This window comes from Rhea pennata, chromosome 1, assembly GCF_028389875.1.
Source record: "Rhea pennata isolate bPtePen1 chromosome 1, bPtePen1.pri, whole genome shotgun sequence".
In the NCBI taxonomy this organism is placed as follows: domain Eukaryota; kingdom Metazoa; phylum Chordata; class Aves; order Rheiformes; family Rheidae; genus Rhea; species Rhea pennata.
In genome coordinates, this window is record NC_084663.1 from 57,990,588 (window position 1) to 58,013,817 (window position 23,230).

Consider the following 23,230-nt stretch of genomic DNA (forward strand, 5'->3'; position numbering starts at 1 on the left):
GCTTCAGGAAATCTCCAGCAGTGTTTGACATGGAGTCACTCATGAATCAGGAAAGATCTTGGGGCACGATGCAAGACAGACCATGACTGGTAGCTCTCTTCTTTGTTGTGTCCAGCTGGGCTCCAACACAGTTGTTCTCACACTTTGGATGTTCAGCCTCACATATTCCTTTTTCTGGAGTATTTTGTCCCTATTCTCATGGGACTGAGAGAACAAACAGGGGAAGGGAAGGTCTAAGGCCTAATGAAATGCTCATTAGACTAGGACTTTTCCTCCCCCACCACCTCCAGCTTACAGTCCATGCACCCCAGCTGGAGAACAGCTGCTCAAAGAGCATTATAGGAAATCCCCAAGAGGCGAGCTGCTTCAGAAGGGAAGTGGTGGCAGAGGGGCTTTCTTGATTCCTGCCAGAGCCATACAGAGAGTGCTGTGGTCACTGGAATTAGGAATGAGGATTCATTTTTTCCAAGGGACAACTTATCTAGAACATGTCCACCTTGGAAAGCTGGAAAAGCCACAAAGGCTCTGCCCATCCCCCAACCTCTACCCAAGCGATTTCTTCAAGTGATTTATAGACTGTGAGAGGTATTTGGACCTGATCACAAGGCAGAGAGGGAAAGGAGAGAAGGTAGCTCTCTCTTGCTATTTCAAGATGGGCAGGAGACACCTCCCCCAGCAGACTGCTAAAAAGCAGCAGCTAGTACCCGCCGTGACTCATAGCATGGTCAGCCCCCATGGTTTGCTTCTGTCAGCACCACAGTGCCTTTGACTTCCTGTGGAGAGAAAATGTAGCTGCATATTTGCCCCCCTCTTCTCCCCTCCAAGGTCCTCCCCTCCCACACTGGCACATACAGCACATGCACATCTGCAAGGGAGGTACAAGAGTTTGCTCCTTTAATACACAATAAAAAAGCAACTCTTCCACATTCAGCAAGAAATACCATAAGCAGGAGCCCCAGGCTTGGCATCCTCCTCCCTTGCTGCCATTTGAAATTAGGTAGCATGTGCGGCTTGCTTAGAAGGGTTTTTCTCTTCATGTGCAGAGGAGCTCCTAGCTGCATCAGGACTGCTGGCATGAGATGACTAATGTCTTAATCCACCTCTGTGCTCACCAGTTGAACAAACTACTCCAGAAACAGAATGTTCTCACTGGTATAATAGTGCCTACCATAAGGGCCTCTTCCTTCCATGGCTGCCCTGGCATACACAGCTACCCTGAAGCAATCTTTAGCATTGGCTTGATCAGAGGCTCAGAAAGACTCCTTGACACCATGGCATTACATGGTGGAAGGCATCAGTGGAAGTGAGATACAAAAGTGAATCATATGGGGAAAAGAGGGGAGGAGAGTATAACAACACAAGAATTAAATTAACTGCAAGAGTTTGCTCAAAGCACATCCTACTCCATAACAGACATCCCCTTCAGCCCATGGACTGGGAACCATGCACAGCTCAAGCCCTGTGTGCAGCCATGGGATTAGGTAATTGGCTGTCTTGTAATGGAAATATACAGGTTGTGGGTAGAATTCTGGATAAACTGATGGGGAAGGGGAAGACAGGAAGAGGAAGAGAAAGGGTTGTGAGTGGGAAGGTGTTGCATACCACAAGTACTTGTGCAAGAGAGACTAGAGTAACAGGAACAAACTACCATTAGTGTTCTTCCTTTGCTAGCTTTAATGTTGCGGATCCCCAAACTTTCCAATCTAACAGTGATAGGCAGTGGGCTGGAGACCCATTCTATGGAAGGGGATAGGAAAGAGCCAGGCAGGAAAGATCTCAGCAATCTCTCCTTTTTCTTGGGCAAGAATTGTGGTCACCTCACTAGAGAGAGAGATGGGGAGATTCTTTTGCTTTGTCCACATTGTACCAAAAGAAAGCCCACTGAACTTCCATGTTCTCTAGCAGCTTTGAAAACCCCCTTCACAAGTCTATTGGGTGACATTCCTAAACACAACAATGATTATCTGGAATCTGAAAGCAGCTTAAAAATAAAAACAACTCAAAAGAAAAACAGGAATAGAGTGGAGGAAGGGGACAGAGTCCTTCCCCTGCTGGCCCCTGGTCAGAGGCAAGCAAAACAACACACATAGCCTCTTACTCCACAGCACAACAGTCTGTAGTGTTCACAAGGCAAACATAGTATCATCTTCCTTTGCCTGCTTCCGATGATGGCTAGCAGCAGGAGGGGAGACAGATGTCCCTGCTGAGGAGCTGGACAAAGTGGGTAGCCGGTCTGCAACTTTTGCTCGCTCTTCCAGAAACTTGTCAAACTCTGAGGAAAGGGCAGAGAGAGCATTAGCAAAGAGGGAGTTTTGTGGAAGTGCCAAAGTGCTGTCAGGAACAGCTAAAGAAAGAGGTTGGCTGGGACTCTTACCTTCACTGGTAACACCTTTCGCATCCTCTGACTCTCCCTGGGGAAGGAGAAGAAAGGCAAGGTAAGAGGCAAGGCAGACAAAGACACCTCCACACATCTGGTTCTTTGCTTGCATGGAGGAAGACAGGATGGTGCTCCCCTCCTTCAGCAGTACAGGCATGTTAGAGCGGCCCTGAGCCCTGGTTCTGTAGCTATGCCTCCTAAAAGGCTAATTATACTGAGAGGTATCTCAGCCCCTGGTGTCCTTTGCTTCTCTTCCCATGCTCCCTCAAAGCAGGCTGTGCCACACGTTCAGCCGTGCTATGGCTGTTGTACACTGCCTAAACTGCAACTCCTCAACAAGAGGCAACTCTGACAAGAGAGCAACCTCCAGGAAAGCAAAAGTCATGGAGGTTTTCAGCAAGGTCAGATGCCACTAAGACGGAAATGGAGACATAGTCTTGGGGGCTCGGAGAGACTGGTGGCAAAGAGGCACTGTGTTAAGGATAAGGGAATATGAGTAGTGCTCCAGTCTTTACAGTTCTTGCCTGATAACTGTCAGAGCCTCCCTACAACTAGTTGAGACTTGCAGACAGATGTTCTGCAGCAGAGGCAGCCATGTAGGAGCCGCCTTGGTTCCACCAGTCACTTACCACATCAGTGGAGAGCCACTTCTCTATGTCTTCCATGAAATTGGCTTGGGGGACTGGCACCTGGGACAGAACAATGAGAAAGGGTTGAGGCCAAGGAAAGAGAGGATGTTCTTAAAACCCACTCCTGCAAAAGGAAAGCCCAACCTAAAAGCCAACCCTTTTGTCTCACCACGCAGTCAGTTTAGGCTCTCCCAAATTCTACCAGTGCCACTGCAGCTCTCTCCCTGCTACCAATGCCACCCTTCACCTGCTTCCTCCATCCCATCCACACCTGGACATGCATGGTTTTCAGGATACATGCCATTGAAAACATCTGAGGTTTTAGGACAGACTTTGGGGCATTAGCACTGGAGCAGACTTTACATTTTGGAAAAGAACCACTAGGTAGAAGTTGGCTGCTTATTGTCTGGCAGCCAGAGAACAAGAGATGTACTTTTCTTCACATTACCTGTCTTCCACAAAACACTGATTGACCCAGTGATAGTCTAATGTCAAAGTCTGTGCTGCTGCAAAAAACTTTATGTCCTAGGTTTGATACCATGCTGAGAGGGAAAAGGCATCTGCCTTACCTCCCTGGTAAAATCATGGAGCACAGTAGTATCTGACATCACAACAAACTACAGAAATGCATACTTCAGAGAGAAAGTTCTCAACAATTATGGTAAATTTGACTACCAGTAGGGAAGAGTTCAGAAGAGTTTATGTCCCTGGCCAATTTATGTAGTGAAGAGACACCTTCCTACGGACAGAGATAACCCTGAAGGCAAAGATCAGTTCAAACCCCAGATCCTTTTCTCCAGTCACAAGCTTCTGAGCAAAGCTAAGCAGCCCTTGCTAGAGGCTCCACATGCAGATGTAGGAAAGGACATTTGTAGGAACTTATTTCTCAGCCTCTGAAAAATGTATAGTTCCCTTACTGTGAGGAAAACAGCAAGACCAAGCACAAGAGTAACATTTTTTTTTTTTTACCAAGAAAAGGCAGATTTTCCCCAAATCATGGAGTAAGTTAGTTACTGTGACTGGCAGACATTACCACAGCAAGATAGTTACCATAGCTGGCAGATGGATGGGTGGGTAGGGAAGAGGATGTGTAAGATTAAGGAAGTTTCGAAGTGAACTGGCTTGATCTACCCAGAGAGGGACTCTTTGGGGTAGAAGTGTATCCAGGCCACCTGGACAGCACATGGGGAAACTTTCTAGAGCAGACATCAGCCTGGGCAGTGCTCATTTTAGGAAGACAGGTTAACAAGCATTAGACCTGGAAATGTGTCAAAGACTCAATGTACTTGAAGGGATACAAGTACAGGATTCCTGCTACCAGAGACCAAATTCAACAGCTTGAAGCCTCGAACACTTTATCAGTGTCCAGCAGGAGGAGGTCCTGAACAGGGTAAAAGGGGAAATTGTGCTTTCCTCCAAATGAGGAAGCTCAACCTGAGCAGGAGAGGCTCCTCAACAGGGAACATACGGCATGAGTAGCAGCAGCCTTCCCGAAGATGCTGCCAGTTAATGCTTCTGCCCTAGACATCCAACATGAAATGGACCATCCATAGCTCAAAGAATGGCACATACTCTTTTGGCCTCAGAGCTGCTACGGTTGTTCCCTACAGACAGGTTTACTTGAGGAAAGACTGACGCTCTGCCTGTTTTCTTCCCTGGTCTCCACAGACAAGGTTTGCTCTGTTTCAGTTTACAGCCTCTCCTGATGTCTGCTGTGCATCCTCATGTGCTGTACCAGTGCCATCTCTAGTCCAGCAGCCCCAGCTTCCTTGCTCCTTGCTGGCACTGCCATGATCTCACCATTCCTTGTCGCATCATCCAGTTAGTCAGTTGGGCTCCATCGCTAGAGACACCAGGCTCCCCCTGGTTGAGAGAAAGTCTGCACTGAAAGCTGCTATCACAGAGGGTGATGTACAGGGGAGGCAGTGTGTTCAGTGCTGGGGGGGCAGAATGCACTACTACAGATGGCCCACCTCTCTGATTGCAGAGGGGAGATGACTGGACTTGAAAACCTGCTAAACGGAACAAAATATACATTTCCAGGTAGAAATTTCCCTGCAGATATAAGGAGGCCAACCTGTTACTGAATGAATCCATTCCAGACTTCTCATACCTCTGGCAAAGTGGGGAGTTTGCTCTTCCCATCTTCAGAGTTTAAAGAATGGAGGTATAGATTACAGGTATTAAAAGCAGGTTAGTTACTGGGAGAGTTATCATCAACCATGTTAAACATTTGATCTTTGTTCTAGCAGACTGAACATTTACTGTATTGGGAAGCAAGAAGGACATTTGCTACAGGTGTGCACTAAAGGCTCTGCTGCCACTTACCACTCCTGTGTTCTGCTGCCGGGCATCCAGGGCGCCAGCAAGTCCTTTGGAAGCTTGGGGATCTTCGTACTTCATCCTGAAAGCATTAAATTATTTAATGCACAGGCTGGTGAGCAGCCTGAGAATTTAAAGCAGCAATTGCTGGATGTATATGCAGGGCTGCTGACTGCACAGCCATTCATCTCTAGTTATCTGCATCTAGAAAGGTGTAGAACAACTGCTAAAGATATAGACTAATCTACTCACTGCAAAATCTCTGAGATACCACAGGATGGCCCTGGCACATTATAGGAGGATGATAAGGAATCGTATGAAAACAACCATCCAACATACTAAGTTACAGACTTAAAAAACTAGGTGCATCAGTGATACACATCTTACCTGGGGTTGACTATAGAGGAGAGAGATACATAACACAGACTAATCAGAATATTACAGCTACTATAGAAAGGACTCTAGCAACAAGCCCCCATATACTCAGCTGCCTTCACAGGCACAGTCACAGCTCAAAGAGATATTTTTAACAAATATGACTCAAAAACTGATGGTAGCAGGGATTCACTGGCGTGCACACAGAAGGTGAAACTGAGTGAACAAAATAGCCCCACGTTGCCTCAAGATCTCCAGATGCACCATTACGGCGACCTCTTTCCACACACTGACGTGTCCCACCCATAATTTCCCTCATACCATTTCTGTTCCCCCCTCTAGGATGCTGCCACACACGCCAAGACCACACATCACCATCTGATCCACGCAGACTGGGGAGAACAGTCCATCTGTGCTGGAAGAATGAAGCCTCTCCCAGAGACTCTCCATAAGCCTTCCCTCCAGCTGCTCCCAGGGCCCTCCTCGCAGCTCTGGGGGACCATCAAATGGAGCCATTCTTGTTGGGTGCCAGGGGCTTGGGCCACTGGCGCTCAAACTTCTCGAAGAAGTGCTCATCAGTGAAGGGGCCGCTGTGGACAATGGCATCAAGGATGAAGTACAATGCTGCTATCATGCTACTGATGAGAAAGAATGGCAGGAAAGGCTTGAGGTGTCTCAAGCATTGCTTAGCTGAGACATTCATGAAGCATGGGAGCTCAGGAACAAACCCCAGCTATCCTGCCTCTGTCTCCTGCCAGCACGTCTTGTCAGGGAACAGAAGGGGAATGGGTCTATTTAGAGGGAGGGAGACACTGAGAGCAGGGCTGGTGTGTGAAATGGGAACCCTAAGCCAGTGGGAGTAGAGGCTACCTGGCAGGAGAGCAAATGCAGGCAGATGGTGGGCAGTGAGGAATAAATAGAAGATGTCTCGTTGTTGCAAAGATCACAAGTCTCTGTCTGTTAAGGACTGCACCATTTTGAAGGGGATATGATTCCAGCCCTGCCCAGATCTCCCTCAGCCTCTAGTCGCGAGCACATACCAGCAGCTCAGATGTCAGCCCCAAATCAGGCACTGCTGGCTCCACTGTTTTTGTCCCAGACTGCCCCTGTCCCCAGAGTCTCCAGTAGACCCCACTCTGTACTGGGAGCACCCTCCAGAGAGTACCCCTGCATACCCTGATGTACTCTCTGGGTAGGAATTCAGAGCCCTGATTGAAGTAGTTCAGAGCTCTGAGTGGTAGCAGCCATGTTCAGTAAATTGGCTGGCACTAGCTAAGCCCAGAACAGCTGTGTATGTGTTTAAGCACTACTTTCCAACACCCCTAACATGTTCCTAGTGTAGCAGTGTCATGGCCTAAGGAGAGGTATAGCTTAGTGACAGCACAGAGGACAGAGCCAGTGGGACAGGACTAGAATTCCCTCCTAGATAAGCCAATCAGATTCATGGAGACATAGCAGGGCAGTTGGCTTGGGAAGCTCAGTGCTTGGACAAGATTGCTAGGAATAAAACAAGATGTATGTTGGCCATTATCTAGTACCCTGCCACTGGTACTAGAAGCAGTCTGAGGCAGGGGGATGAAAGAAGACATCCTTAAGAGATTTTACCTTGCCACTGTCCAACTGTGGGACAAGGCAGTCCTGTGAACTGAGATCAGGAGCAAAGGTCTTTGAGGGCTGGAGGCAACTAAGTGCCTACTAGCTCATAGAGCCCTGCTCAGTAACCTATGGGGAATACTGGTTGATTCTGAGAGACAGAATAGATCACAGATAAGATCAGATGTAATCTCTCAAGTCAAACGTATCTAGTTAGCATGGCTCTTGTCACCTTCTCCCAAAGTAAAGATTGAGGAATCCACTCTTTGCAGTATGGGAGAGATCTCTTCAGCTTAGATGGTACTGTGGAGATCCAGTTCTTAGATTATGCTTTATATGAGGCAAACTCAAATACATTACACACTCAACAGAGTCCACTTACCAATGGGAAAGCTGAGGCACAAAGACATGCCCTGCCTTGCAAGTCACAACAGATTATATACTTCCTGCATTCTGGTTCAATTCCCTGTACTTCAGGCTGTATGGATATTCAGGAGTTCTCAAATTCAACATCATCCCATTAAGAGCACAGAGCAACTCGAAAGTTCAGAGACAGACAAGAAAACTTACTTAGTCTCATTCCACACCTTCATATCCAGATGTTTGAACCTCCCCATCACATGTGGCACTACAGCCCTCTAACACAGCAGTGAGAGAGATGCACACACAGAATACATTTCCTTCTCCTTAAACCCAGGAAGACTTTGCAAAGGGAAGCTGGTGGCAACATAAAGAATGACTGGGAACAGAGACATCATCCACTGTGGAGGTCAAACTGTCCTGAAAGGATGAGACTCTTATCGCATTCTACTGCCTCCCAGGAACTGCCACCAGTTGGAATCACAATCCCAGCTCTACCTTTTGAAGTGATGTATCCCTCTCACCCTCACCCTTTGTGAGAAGGCAGGGCAGCAGGGGCTGTCACAGGGGCTGTCACACTTACTCTCTACGCTGCTCAGCCAGTGAGCTGCCACGGGTCAAGGCAAACATGTCAAATTCTTCTTCCAGCTTCCCAGAGGTGTCAAGGGACTGTAGTCCTGCACTCACACTGCTCGAGCCTAGGTCTGCAGGAAAAAGATCAGGGTGAGCAGGCAGCACAAAAATAAATGGAAGGTTATGGGCTTGGAGGTGCTAGGAAGAAAGCTAGTGTCAGAACAGCCTAAACGGCCCTGGGCCCACTCATCTATCCTGCCCCTGGGCAGTAGCATGATATATGTGTTTGTTCAGTGTTGTGGGTGAAGTGATAGAATCAGTTCCTTTGCCTGCTCAGTAGATATTTTTAGCTCAGTCTCTGGCAGTAGCAGCATCAATTTACTGCACTGATTCTGAAGGCCAGATGTTCCTGACCACTGAAGATAACAAAGAGAGAATTACTTCATAACCTGTGGAAGAAGCTAACCTGTACTTTTGGCAAGCACCTCCAAGACAGACGAATGATTTTTCATCTGTCATCTGAAAGATCCACTGTGCTGTCTGTAAAAACTATCTTGCCAATTTTCTGTAGTTGCATCCAAGCTGTACTGAACATGCTTGCTGCCAACAAAAGCTTCAGGCACTGACATGTAGACTGATGCTATGTCCTGAAGGCTCCTTGGGACAGAGTGCTTTCTTGGTAGACACCCTGTCAAGTCTCAGTTCTTGAGAACAAGATGGCTGCCTTTGCAGCACAGCAGATCAGCTTTTCTTCTTCCAGACCTCACAATACATAGCAAGAGAGAGGCAACCAATGTTGCGAGTGATCAGAGGGAGAGTAACTAGCACCCTTGCCCAGCTGGAAGGCCCAGTCCACAGCCAGTCTAATGCTTACATCCTTCTTAAGTCATGTCCACATCCCAGATACCCTGAAGTGTGGATGCTGAAGCATATGCTTGGGTCCCTTGGCACATAAACAGGTTTCTTCATGAATTTGCTAGTTGACAATACATCCTTTTTCTCTAGATTATTCTATGAAGGTGGCTAAATAATTTTGGGAGGGGATTCAAAGGCGTTAAAGGATTCCCAAGACGGAAGAGGGAGTGAGGAGAACAATGTATGACAATATACTCATTCCAGCCAGCTGAGAGGAGAGATTGTTGGTGGCTTCAGATTGTCTCACTGCAGAAGTAGCACTCGGTCCCAGATCAATCAAGGTGTTCTCTACCTCATTTGGTATCTTTGGAGGAAAAAAGGAAGACAGTGAAGACTTTTTGAAGCTCAGACAGCTTACATTCCTCAATTCTGGTTTGTTAACACTGAAGAGGGAAGCCCTTCTAGACCCACCAAAAGATACTGGCTGGGGAGCCTCTCCTTGCAAGAAGGGGGACAGTGATCAGAGAAGTGGCTGACAATAGTGTCCCAGGGAAGAAAAAGCCTTGGTAGCTAGCCTTCCAGCTCTACTGGATGCTAGTAGGTCAGGTAATGGCTCAGATGCTGACACAGGGAGGTTACAGCTTGAAGTGAGGCAGAGTAAATCTCTCTCCAACTTAGCAGGACATAGCAGGACCTGCTGGATGCAAACCAGCACTCACAGAGCGGGAGTAGCTCTGAATTACCTTAACAGGCTGTCCGGTCCGAAGACGCTCAAACCTGCAAGAAAAGTGAGAGAAGACATTTCCATAATGAAAGCTTTCCAAGAGCTTATACAGCTTCAGCCCTGAGAGACTCCTCACTGAGGCTTGGTATAACCTACACTGTGCTACATATTAGAAAATGGTTCAGGGCCCAATTTCCCCCCAAGACAGGGGGCAACACAGCAGGACCCACAAAGCTGGTGTCTTTAGAGGCATGACATGAGGAAACTACTCGTGATCCTCCAGGGCTACTCCTAACCAAAGTGGTTCAAACCTAGCTCTCCTTCAGTCAGACCTAGCTCTCCTTCAGTCAGACACAGGTGACTAAATTCTCCTGACTTCACCCCATCATAAGAGATGGGTTTGGCAAAATGAAGAGAAAAAAGGGGTCTTGCCCCAACCTGGGCAAATTCTCTCTGTTCTTGTCTGCCTTGGAGCTAGAAAAACAGCTCTTTCCATGCAGTTCCCTTCTCCTCCTTGTAGGCTGGGCCACAGGGACACCTCTATATTGCCATCAACAACTTACACAGTGGCTTTGAAGGGAAAAGAGAAAAATAGCAAAAGTTGAAGAGTGGATCTATTCTCAAATGTGGATGATACAGACTGATACACATTGAATATCACATTCATGAGCAAAACAAAAGGGTGGGATATGAGGCCCCAAAGGGAAGTAAACTCCCATGGAAGAGCAAAGCAGAGAAGGAAGGAGATATGTACCTTTCGTAGCGCAGAAACACATTGTTGAGGTTGTCATTGATGAGGAGTAGCTCCTCGGTGAGCTGCTCATGGAGGACACGGGGAATCAGTTCCAGTACACGCTGTTGCATGACTCTGCATGTCCGGTTCAGCTCCTGCTCACAGCAAGAGGAAGTTACCATGAAGGTCAGGCCAAGGCTGAGCATTCACAGATTTGGAAGCCTGAATGGGACAGTCAGAGGCTGCTGGGGTCTATCAGCAATATTTAGGGGGAACAGATATTCATATGAGAGGCTCTTCTAATGGAGGTAAACTGAGTCTGAGACTTACAGTTCCTGGTTGTTCTATCCTTGCAGAGAACACATGCTTCTGGTGGAACATCATGTAGGAAGAAAGGCCCTCAAGAACTATGTAATAGCCTCCATGTGAAATGATTCCAGCCTCAATAGTGCAACTTCCCTTGACCACTGAAACTCTACCTTCTTTTCGTCTCTCTTGTGCTGTCACTCCCTGACAAGCCCCACACTAAACTGTCCAGTGCAATTGTTCCCCATGCCTAGCGTAGATAATGCCTCAGTCTATTGAGTCATTGCTAAACGAAGCTCCATGTGCCAGCCCTCTGCCCCCACCAGCAGCTGCCTCCTGTTCCTTACTTGCAACAGTTCCAGGTCGGAAGTTTCAGCCTGGGCTGGCACCAGCTCTGTCAACATCTCTGACATCACTTTCATGTTCCCATTCACCACTTCCAGTTCACTGCGCAGTTTCCCAATCTACAAAAGGGAGTGGAAATCACTGCTCTGCCTAGGAAGAATGACACAGCTCTGAATGGCAGTGCGCAATGTGTGTGAATCCATATAGCCAAAGGGAAAGGCCATTGGAGAACTCATTTATCACTGCTCCGTTTGGCTCTCAGGAGCACCCAGAAGAAGGAAGGCCATCAAATTACCATCAAATTCCTTTGATGGTAGCAGATACCAGGCGCTCACCCTGGACCTCTGTCCATTAGGCATAACCTTGATTTTTAACAGCCAGCATAGGCTGTGGTTATAATTCAAATCTCTCTCTCCCCAGCCAGCAGCTCTTGTGTGGCAGCCATACAAATCATCTTGTTTCAAAAGCAGCAGAAGAAAGAAAAAAATGAATTAACATTCAAAATGTGAGTCTGGACTAAGTGCACAGTTGAAACATTTTCCCCCTGGTTTCAGAAGCTGTTAATTAGCCTCTTGAGAGCAGTTATCTAGCCTCTTTTCTGCAAGAGAATGCAAACTACTAAAGGTTGGAGTAGTTGTGCTGAACTTGTATCATATGGAGTCAGGACAATGAAGAAGAAAAAAAAGGTTGTGGAAATGAGCGGGAAAACTCTGGCCTTTCGAAGTCCCACAGCCAGATGGGGTTGATTTATATAAAATCAGCAGTGAGGCAAGATAAATATAATAAGGAAACACCTACTAAACAAGCCCTTGCTGCCCTGCACTATGAAGATCTCTCTCCAAACACAAGTTTCTCCATTCCTCACTTCTCTATCATCAGGGGATTCTCCCTCTCCCTCACCGCAAGAAGCCCTGCTTTAAGAAAATGTAATCACTCTGGGCTCATGGTATCCCAGCTAATCACCATGACTGTGATGCAGCTCTGGGGAGCCCTCAAAGTGATGATGCTTTTAGAGGAGCAGTCCCTTGAGCCAAGATGCTTGGGGAGGACCAGGACAGCAGTTTCAGAACAGCACTTGTGAAACAGTCCCCAAATGCAGGGACAGCCTGAAACACCTCAGGGCCCATGTTCAACTCACCTGCTCTGGTGTGGGTGTGATGGGCACATCGCTGGAAGTGCCTGTCCCCATGGGCAGCGTGACAGGATGGAGGATGGACTCTATCCGTTGAGAGGAGTTGACTGCAGGTGAGTTCTGTCCAGACTGTGAGTCAGAGCTATACACAGTCTAGAGAGAGAGGAGGAAATAGCCAGCATGACAGAGAGCGGGAGATATTAGACACTCACAACTGACAAGGCAGTGCAATTAGAGAAATGTTGATGCCAAATCCTCATCTACTTCCAGCAGGTCTTCTAGCTTCACTGCCTTACCTCCCCCCTCCTGCCCCTGCTCCTGCCCCATACCTGCTGCCCCTTTGACCACTGTGCAAAGAGGCTGTCCTCGAGCCCCTCACTCCCCAAAAGCCCTCTAATTGCTAGCTGGAGTTGCTGGGATCTCCTCATAGCTCCAGAATGGTAGCAGCTCAACTCCTTTCTTCTCAGAGATGCCTCCATACCCTCTGTGGTGTGTGAATGGGTGATAGCATGTCCAGGTCAGTCATAGGGAATTCCAGACCTTTCCGTCTCAGGTCTTCATAGACAGTGACAACACCTGTCAAGTCTGGGGAGCTCCGGAAGGCATCCGCCCAGGACTAGGGAGAAGGAGACAGTGTAGCTCATCACCATTTAAAGTACTCCTCTATATAGAAACTTAAAGACATCGTGCGCCCTCAGCTGGTGCACAGGCCCACTTTTCTTGGCTCACCTGGATGAGAGTCAGCACCTTGTCATGCACAATGGCAGGAGGATTGTTCTTCGGCAGAATTGTTCTCACCAGGACACCTTCTACAAAATCTTGGCTGGCCACAAAGACATGGAAGCGATGGCCACAGTTTTTAACACATGTCTCCAGAACCTACAAAGGCACTAGCATTAGCCTTCTCTGACTGTATGTGGTAGCCTTGCTGTCTTTAGATACCTGTGTCTTTGCAGCCAAGGACTCAGCTTTGCAGCAGGATATAGTGGAGCTGAGAAAGAGCCTTGACTACTCACCGTCAAAGCCAGCATAACTTCATGAAAGTTTTTATTCCCTACAATCCTCTTCTTTATGGCTCTGAAGGCATCTTTGGGCCTGAAGAAGAAATTAGGTGAAGAAAGATCAGCAGAAAGTTGACACCTGCCTCTAGAGATGCAAAGCAAAATGCCCGCTGGCACTCAAAGTCTCCCATCATGTTTTCAGGATGGCTTGAAGCAATGACTGTTAAAGCAGCTCCTGACAGTTGCTCCTTAAGAGGAGTGGAGTCCTGCTAGCGAGTGCTGTTGCCGAAATTTCAGGCCTCTGCGCTTATGTCAGCAACAATCCAAGGTGCACAGGATGAGACAGAAAACTAAGTAAAAGAAACACTAGAAATGTACTGCTTGGAGGCAGAGCAAAATCTCATGGAAGAGAGATAGAGGAATGAGAAAAAAAATCTTGGTACGGGGTAGAAGCAGAAAGGAGAGAGAGAGAACTACAATCATTCTTGTGTTGCTCACAGAGAAGCTGTTTGACAACACCTGCCTTGAAGAAAGGAGGCTAAAGAGAAGCAGAAAGGATGCAGTGACAAAATCTTGCCCATCTTGCAGGTGAACAAGCATTGCATGACCTCTCCAATCATTCTCTGAGAGGAAAAGCACTGTGGTCTCAGCCCACTGCACTGTTGTGAAAGGCAGAGGCAGCAATGGAATGTACTCTGCCAGAGCACAGAAAGAGAGGCAGGCCTGGAAAGGCAACAATACTGGTGGATAAGAGTGAGATTGAAAGACTCAGCTAACGAGGAGGGCAGGAATGCATCAATCTGTAGGGGTGCATGGCTGCAATGGATAGGCATTAGCAGGGGAAAGGGAGAGCTCTCTTCATGCCCGGAGTGAGAGGAGGACATGACTGGGGTGCAGCTGTGTTATCAGAGACCCAGCACTGAAACACCTAGTGGTCACAGCTTGAGAACTGTGATTAGAGATGGGTGTATTTGCACCACAGGGATAGTAGGACAGGAAAGGTGGTGTTCTGTAAGTAGAGATGTTTGGCTTGGTGTACTTACAACAGTGAAGCTGGAGCTAGGCTGCTTGCTAATCCTATACAGGTCTCACTTGTGTCTTCACAAGCAAAAGGAGTGAAACTTATATTTTTTATTCCACCTTCCTTTCACATGCTGCTCTTGACATATTCGCTGTGAGAAGGCACAGTCCCCTCTGAATTCTCTGGCAAATCCCCAGGTCCAGAGTTAACACACCTGACAGATTTCTGAACATCTTCCGTTTCCCTTAGGGAGAGGGGGGTAAGGTCTCTCCCATCCACTTTGCACATTCTGAGTGACTGTGTATGAAAATGCCTGAGAGCAGAACCCAGCAGGACTTGCACAGTCAGAGAACTGACTAGTAGCCTGAAATTTTCCTCTCTCCTCAGTCACCAACCTGGAGTTTTTTACATTCCCAGAGGAAAGGAAGAGAGGGCTGTGAAGGAGGAATAAATCAAAGTGACAGAATTTCAAATATGCTTTGGGGAGATGGGAGGCAAATTGTCTTGAATCAAAGTTTCTCCAGGGACCCTGAAGGCTTGTTTGAATGGCTCTCTATGCTCGTGAAGATTACAGGGAAGCTTCTAACAGATGCTCTGACAGCTTTAGTGTGTCTCTAGGTTTCTCAGCAGAGCCAAGTTAAGGGACTATGGGGTAACCTGGCTTACAATGCACAGTACCACTTAAGTCTAGCAATGTAGTGTTACAGAGTGTGCACTGGGACTTACTGCTGGAGGCATACTCTTGTCACCTCCCTTACCCTTCTTCAGTCTCGTTAATGATATCACAGATCTCCATGTTGAGAGCCCAGTCCTCGCTCCGCAGGGATCCATCTGTTGCTCTCTCTGGAAAAAAAGAAGCCAAGACAAGGCTAAGAGCTCTCTCACAGTTTGCTGTTTGGCTGTCATGAGCTGTCATGACACCTCAAAACCTAGTGTTGTTCTCTATGGCTTCCACCAGAAAACGTAAGTGCTATGAATCGGGCTGCAATGTCTGGGCCACAAAGTGCAGCCCACTAAGTGTCTCCACCACGAAGCGTGTGGCTGGCTGGGACTGGGAAGAGTGTGTGCGCAGCTACATGGCATGCTGTGGGCATGCTACAAACATATGTATTGAAGGCTCTCTGGTGTCCTACACAAAAAGGGAAAGGGCCTCAGGAGAAAATGTGTAACTTCAGCTCCACAACAGGAGGGAAGAAGGCTTGTTTGCTTTGCTGTGGCAGGGCTAGCATAGGAAACCATAAGTCTGGTCTGTTCTCACTGTCTTGGATCTGATGTCAATAGCATCACTCTTGATTTGCACAAAATTAAGGAAACAAAAGAATCAACCTCCTTTTTACATAGGTCCTACAAAAATAAACAAGCAAACAAACAACCAAAACAATGCTTTCTGTTGTTGAACATTTTCATTTCTCCTCTGAACTTCTGGCCTCTGGGGAATACAGACATAAGTGGACTGCAGGCTCAAGTCCAAGCAACATCATTTCAGCTTTGACTATGTCCCCTTTAATTAGGAATTCCTGAATTGGCCTTGATGTTATTCATGGCAGAGATTCATGCAACAAACAGCTATTACTGAGAGCACCCATGCCTCCACCCTGTAATCAGCCTTGTCTCATTCCCAGCTAGGCTGGCTGACTGCTGCCTTTAAGGACAGCACTAGGAAAGAGAAAGACCAGTAGTGTAGGCAGGACCCAGGCACTCTCTAGATCATGAAGACACACAGTGATAAAGCAGATGGCAAGCAGAAGGAGAAACCTCCTTCCTAGCTTTTCCATCCTCTAGAATGCCCAACTTGGCAATCATACGAGAGATATAAGACTATCCAGACCACTTTAGCATTTACAAGGTGCTCTTCAGGAGAGCTCAGAGTGAGTTAGGTACTTAAGTGCCTGCATTTCAAAATTGCTCCCCCTGTAAAATCTGGTGCTGGCCCTTGATGCTGTGGGTACTCTACCCCTCTGCAGGCACCCTTCTCTGCAGCGCTATCTTTTCATATTTTTGATCCAACAGCTGCATGCTGCATTCCACAGATCTGTCTGTGGAATGAAAGGAAATGTTCATTCATGCAGTGGTACTGGGATAGGGAAAAAAAGATTTTTAATTCCTGCCTGGGTAAACACATCTATCATGGTTTGGGGTGTGCTGTTTTTAAGCAGCTGGCAGAGAACTATTTACAGCACTCTGCAATACAGCCACGCTGCCTTCATCTCTGACACGTCCCTCCCACAAATTACACATATCACAATGCGAAGCTACCTATACTAATCTTAGCATAATCCAGCTTCCATCTTTCCTTCTGACTACAAAATATGATTACACTGTGATTACACTGATTACATTGTGGTGGCTACAATCACATGGAAGAAGGCAAACAAGGAAAGGAGAGTGGAGGACAAACAAGGGATGAAGTGTGGCAGAGCATTATTGATGCTTTTCCACCTATTTGAATGTCTGGTTACTATTTCTGCCCTGTTGTAATATCCTGAAAGCCTCTTGGTCAGGCGATGTTTTTTTTCACTTCAGCAATTAATTTTAAATAGTAACTCTAGTCTCTGCAGATCTAAGCGTCCTCACTGAGACATATGAGATAGCGTTGCATTGGGTGATGTGGTAAAGAATATCTAGGACAGTGGGTTACAAAGGAGCATGTCTAGTGCACTGGCCATATGCAAATGAATGGTGAAGCTGTGGTAATACATATGGGGAAAACTTTTTCCATGAGGGTTCCTTTGGGGTCAGGACTTGAACAGTAGCAAAGCTCCATGTTCTCTTCTGTTCTGGGATGCCACACACTCATCCTTGCCAGGTTGGTCAGGCTGGTCTGATGCATTTGGTAAAAATGGTCACAAAGGCGCACTTCACTTGCACTCTCCCCCAGAATACTGAGGAACAATTCCTGCTCAATACACACCTTAGTTTAAACTCCAGCCTAGCTAGACATTTCCCTGCACTGTTTGTTAGCACTGGCAATGAAAGACACAAATATGTCACAGAGGGGTTTGCTCTACTAAGAGAAAATCCTTCTCATCTGCATCCACCCACCTCTCCACTGAAGAAGCAGAACAGATACAAAAGCTGGGAAACTCTGAGCTACAAAAGAAACTGCAGAATGAAATGAAAATTGTTTCAAACCATGAAGTCTTTGTCATTCAAAAGTCTCTCCAAACCCCTTTCAACCTCATTTTCATCACATACAGACGTGAACAAAGTCTACAAACACCCATGTCTTTCTTCCCTGTACTTGGTGTCACTCTGTAACCTGTTCCTCCCCTCACTCTTTTCCTCCTCCAAGTGCATTAGCCCTACCAAGGTTAAGGACCAAGTTTGCTTTTCAGAAAGGAATGCAAACTGTGCACACACTTTCACCTGGCCTACCACTTACAGGAAAATGAGGATTCCTCACATGTGACACATACAGCTTCAGCAGTTACCTTATAACGAAACAAAGATTCTGCTGCTTTCACCTTCTCTCTGGCACTGGTCAACGAAAAGATGCACAAAAGCAGCAAATCTGCCATAAATGTAATATACACTCAGTGAATAAAAAATAAAGAAGTGCAGAATTAGGGCATATGGAAAATAGGAATGTGACTGTGAAACATTTCCCAGTACAAAGCACTTGAATCTACTCAGTACAGATTAGCTTTGGGACAGCTGGAACTAATGCCCTTTTAATCCTCCTGGCTTCCAAGCACTAAGGGACTGTCCAAACTTAATAAGATATTTTGGAGTTTTCTCTGAAAATCCTCAACTTTACCCTTTAGTGAAGCCTGCAGAAGGAAAGAAAACAAACTTTATTCATTAGTCACATGAAGGCTCAAGATGGCTGGCCCTGTTTCATGAGCTGTAATTAGTACACAAGCTGCCTGCCTCTCAGGAAATCTGAGCTCACGATGGCTGGGAACAGTGACAAGATCCTAAAAACAGCAAGTGCGGCAGGCAGAGCACGGCTGCCTGTCCAGCACTCTACCTGGCAGGACTTACTGGGGAGTTTCTACTACTGTCTGCCAAAGAACTGATCCCAGAACTGCTGCAGAAAATTCCATGTGCGGGGGGGGGGGGGGGGGGGGGTTATCAGCGAGCGTAGAAACGCTGTCTTCTTCAAAGCCTGAAACCAAATGGCTGCTAAACATCCAGAATGCAAGTATCCTCCATGAGGCTGCTTCAAAGACATATTTTTTTGGCAGCCAGTCCAGCTTCTCGGATGTGATAGCATTGGGGTTTGTCTGATTCCAGTGTGCTGCCTCACAAATTGCTCACATCAACTCAGAACCTCTGAGGATTGCGATACAGGCCAAACTCACATCATATGACTTTTTCGTTTCTGGCATTTGATGCACTCCTGCTTACTGTAACTAAGTTATCAAAACTATCTGGAGTCTTAAGGTAAGGAATAATTCTGAACATAGCATTTGTAATGCAATGGATCTGTACGTTCCTCTGTGCCAAGCCCAAACTTGACTCTTGACTCAGTGACTTTTCTTTGTTTCTTTTCAGGTTTATTGTCTTTTGCCTTGTGGCAGGGGAGAGACCATTGTTGGACTTGAAATCCACCCATTCCTGCAGCAGCAAACTGTCAATACAGTCAATAGTGCAGAGAAATACAAGAGTTAAGGACAGAAGATAGTAAGTAGACCCCAACCCCTTTGTTTCCACTCAAGAGATCTGAAGCATTCACAACCAGTCAGGCAGCTTCCAGGAACTCTTCACAGGTGAAATGCTCTCCTGTAGCTCACCAGAAACTACACACTCCTCCTCTAAGTAAGGCCCTTAGCCACCATTCTCTACAGTACTCAGTCTATTTTTAAATTCTGCATCAAAGCATCACTTTCCCACTTATTTGAACAGCAGTTTGAGGGTATCGGCATTTCATTGGACATGACAGTGCAAGTCCAGTAGAAAGCAACACAAGAATCCTTTCCCCTTGCTTCCCTACAATTCATAATGTCCCTGACCCAAATCATCATCCTGTACAAAGTCTCCTTGCTAAGAGTCATACTTTCTCTTCCCACAAGAAAACTTCAGTACAAAGAAAACTTGGGAAGGACTCCATCATTCGACCTTGCTGTATTTCTCCTTCAAAGATGGAGGGAGACAACTTACTTTCTAGAGATAAGCCCCCAAACCTCATTCAAGGATGATGACAGACACAGACTTGAACTGATACAAGACTGTGGGTATTTGAGTCTCTGAATTTCTCCTCCTGTTCCCTTCCTGTGAATCAGCTCAGACTCTCAGGGATCAAAACTCTTCAGAAAGCTTTCTTCACCCTTTTTTCCAGATACAGAGGGCACAAAGGATAAGGCAATGCTTACTTGTGAGGCATTAGCTTGCAGGAATCCATCTGTTACTGACAACAGCTGATATCTGCATGCTACCAATTCCCAAGATCCCAAGGTTCAACTCACAGAAGAGTCTAGGGACACCTGCAAAGTGGGACCTAAATGGCCATGGTGATTTTTCTGGTGGATTGTTGTTTTATTTGCTCCTCTCCCTCCCTCACTGATAAGCAGAGACAATCTGCTCTCACCAGCTTCCTCTTCCCAGTCTCAACTTTTTGTGTTTCTCATGCTCAACTTCTCACCCCTTCCCAACTCTTCTTCATCTCTCTACTACATCTTTAGTTTTCTCACCTAACTGCCCTCACTTACTGGAATAACCAATCTCTGTCCTTTTTGTGTGGCTATAATTACTAGCTATTCCAAACTCCAAGCTTCAAGAGAGCATTCATGATGTCTTCTCCATTTTTACACTCTACAGTTGCCTTGTTACTACTAGAGTGCCTCCTTGGAGTTGCATTTTCCATTTTGAGGTTTTTCAGAGCTCCTAGCTAGCTAGGTAGAGGCCAAGGGGATTACCCTTTTGTGTGGAGAGTGCAAACTATGATGATTCAGCACTCTTTTGGAAAGTTCTCCACTAGTCAAAGGTTTTGTGTTAAAAAAAAAAAAAAAAGTCATCTGTATTTCTCTTAGTTAAAAAGAAATATTATGAGCTAAAAGTAGAACAGAAGGAATTTCGTGAATAAATTCCAGGATTGAGAGTAAGAAGCTGGAAAATCTACTCCTCTTCAGTTGGCAACCAACTCAGAATGAGACAAATCACTGAGTTTATCTGAGCACCAGTTTCCATATCAGCAAAATAAAGGAGACTTACTAGATTAATATCAATGAAGCAATCTGAGAACATCACTGGCATGTGGCACAAAAGATTTTTTCATTTCATTGCCTTCACCTAAAGCTGTTTTAAACTTTATAAACTGTATCAAGGACATATGACTTTGCTGAAGTAATTTACAATGATCAGTATACACCTTTTATAGACAGCCCAAAGCAACAGCACTATGCAGGTTTGGTGATCAGGGTTCTATAAGCAGCTGACACGGACCTGCCAAACAGCTTAGGGTAAGTCATGTTGGCTTCTCAAATTAAATAAGGAAGATAGCATTTATCCATTTCCCCAGGATGTTGTTAGGCAATGATCAAAAGGAGAAAAACATTCATATTTACAGCCACCAGCCCTTTTAAGTCCTCCACACCTCAACTCCTTTCTCAGACACTGCAAGTCCTCCACTTCCAATCATAAGATCTCACTACTATCACACTTCCGGCATTAAGGACTCAAAATTCCTGTCTGACAACACTTTTGAAATACTTATTTCCACTTCTTCACTGTTGGTTTGTTACTTAGAAACCCCTTCTTTAACAGAAGAAAAGCCTCAGGGGAAATCACTTACAATCTGGCTACTATACTGATCAAAAGATCTGGAAGGCAAGAAGAAATCTGTAACATCTAAAGATTACTTCATTTTGACTCAACCCAAATGCAAAAATCATATCCAGTACATTCACTTAGGGAATTAAAGAACGTTCATTCTGAAAAGGACAAGAGAACGCTCTTCCTGGAAAGAGTGATGTGACATGTGACAGCTGCCAGGGTGGTGGTGGTGGGGGGGACGGGACGGGACATCAAATATCATCTGGAACTTCTCATTACTTAGAAGCTTCCTTGATATCTTTGACCAAAGTTATCCTTTCCCCACGTTGCTGGATTGCATCTCACCTATGTTGTTCAGTACTCTAGAGCGAGCCATGTCACAGTGCCCTATTTATTTTTTTGGCACTGCTTTGGGCAGCATGAGCCTCCAAAATAAGCAGGACTTATAAAAGCATTACCTGCATCAGCTGCTTGCTCCCTTCCTGCCCCATACATGGCACTGTCTACTGTGTCATCCATGACATAGTCAGTATGCTACATGTATAGTTCCCACATGCAAGCACTTTGAAAACTATTGAATTAGGAATCAGATTTTCAAAGTGGGTATCACAGGTTGGCACTAGTGTTAAAAAGCAAGAGTGAAGAAGTATATAAAAATACAAATGGCCATTCTCTATCACACATGCTGGAAAAATTAAACATGCAACATCAACAGCATGACTTCAGGCACAACCAGAAGGCACTTAAGGCAATACAACAGGGAAAGAAAAGAATCTTTATTGTAAGTATTTTAAGAACTGTATCTCTGTTTTGAGACTTTAGGAGAACTGTTGCTGTTCTTGTTCTTTCTAATTGCAGCATCTCTTTGTACCACCTTTTTTGATTACTTTATTCCTCTATGTTCATCTAGTTAACCTGAGCACAGGGTCTAAAAAAAGACTTCATTGTCCATTTGCCTGAAAGGTCATGGAGTAGATGCCATAATCCTGCTGTTGATTCCATTTCCCATGCTGATATTCAGCCCTAACACAAATCCGGCGGTGCAGGGGAAGGTGCTTTCCTCCCCTGTGATGCTTGGGTGTGGCCCTGATCACTGCAGACCTTAAGGCTGGAAGGTTCAGCAGTGAGTACCGATGCCTGCAACACCAGACAAGCTACTCCTTCAGAGCAGAGGGAACATCAACCCCCTCCCTCCCCCCAGCAAAATCCCTGAAGAGCCTAGAACAGGCCTAACCCACCACCAGGCCCTCCAGGCTCTGTCATGGTCCCCAGGAGGCCCCTCTCCCCATGGAGAACCCCCAGCCTTTCCCACCTAGAAAGCTGATAGGTCCCCGCACCTGAGCCCCAGCCAATCAGTGATCTCACCTGCCTCCCCCTGTGAGCGCCTGCTCCCCTCACGAGGCCCTCATGCAGGTGTCAACGGCAATGGCCCCTACCCAATCACAGGCCTGGGCCAAGCGAGGGGGCGTGGCTTGGACCACCACGGCTTCGGTCCCTTTAAATAAGAAAACTTCGCCTTGCCATCTCAAGACCCCCTCGCACGCGGATTGGCTAGCCGACGGAGCCATCCAGGTCTGGCTGCTCGCCATTGGTGGAAAGAGCCTGTCCGTCAAAGAGGAACGCTCCTCTCATAGGCTGGAGCCCTTTCAGGCTCGCCGTGGAGGCGGGGACGGCCGCACCCCCTCGGGGCTCTTGCCGCCGCTTCCTGGAGGAAGGGGGTCCAGCCAGCAGGCGAGCCCACCTCAGGGGCGCGGGGGAGGGCGGGAGAGGAGCGCGGCGGGGGGCGCGGTCGCGGGGGTCTCACCGATGCGCTGCCCCACGGGGGAGCTGAAGGGGTTTCCTAGGAGAAAGTCCATCGCCGCCGCCGCGATCAGCTGACTCCGCCGGCGCCGTTCACGTGACGCTCGCGCGCCAGGCCGGGGCGTGCCTCCGAGTCCCGGCCACGCAGTGACGACAGCACCCCGGCGGCCGGCGCTTAACGGCCGCCGCGCCGCCGGCGGGGGCGGGGCGGGGCGGGGGTGGCCGTTAGGGCGCCGGCGACCGAGTCACGCGAGCGCTGCGGACCCGGCCACCCTCGGCGCGGAGGGCCCGGGAACGGGGCCCCTCGCTGGGGCTGTTGATCGCAGCAACAGCTGCGAAAGGCCCAGGTACCACCAATTTTATTTTCCCT

At 47.0% G+C, this 23,230-nt stretch overlaps 1 protein-coding gene across 3 annotated transcripts; it reads right to left on the bottom strand.

Moving 5' to 3' along the window:
• Positions 1 to 872: 872 nt before the first annotated feature.
• TOM1 (target of myb1 membrane trafficking protein) lies at positions 873 to 22,995 on the bottom strand. 3 transcript variants are annotated; one of them, XM_062588861.1, is made up of 16 exons: positions 22,865 to 22,995; positions 15,105 to 15,189; positions 13,341 to 13,419; positions 13,054 to 13,203; positions 12,806 to 12,940; positions 12,331 to 12,477; positions 11,195 to 11,311; positions 10,563 to 10,696; positions 9,828 to 9,861; positions 9,340 to 9,448; positions 8,240 to 8,360; positions 5,335 to 5,410; positions 4,807 to 4,869; positions 3,007 to 3,066; positions 2,375 to 2,411; positions 873 to 2,272 (listed from the first exon to the last, which is right to left on the bottom strand). In XM_062588861.1, the coding sequence occupies exons 1-16, from the start codon at positions 22,914 to 22,916 to the stop codon at positions 2,124 to 2,126; spliced, it is 1,548 nt and encodes a 515-aa protein (XP_062444845.1). In that variant the 5' UTR covers positions 22,917 to 22,995; the 3' UTR covers positions 873 to 2,123. The 3 variants fall into 3 exon arrangements, with proteins under 3 accessions (XP_062444845.1, XP_062444864.1, XP_062444855.1); XM_062588880.1 differs by lacking the exon at positions 22,865 to 22,995 and adding an exon at positions 22,426 to 22,584; XM_062588871.1 differs by lacking the exon at positions 4,807 to 4,869.
• Between the last annotated feature and the right edge of the window lie 235 nt (positions 22,996 to 23,230).

Bases quoted from the DNA above. Each gene is read 5' to 3' on its own strand.
- TOM1 (XM_062588861.1), bottom strand. From the start codon at position 22,916: ATGGACTTTCTCCTAGGAAACCCCTTCAGCTCCCCCGTGGGGCAGCGC. The intron at 13,420-15,104 runs GTAAGGGAGGTG...TTTCTTCTTCAG, and splicing joins ATTAACGAGACTGAAGAAGG to GCCCAAAGATGCCTTCAGAG. The intron at 5,411-8,239 runs GTAAGTGTGACA...TAATGCTTTCAG, and splicing joins CTGGCTGAGCAGCGTAGAGA to GATGAAGTACGAAGATCCCC.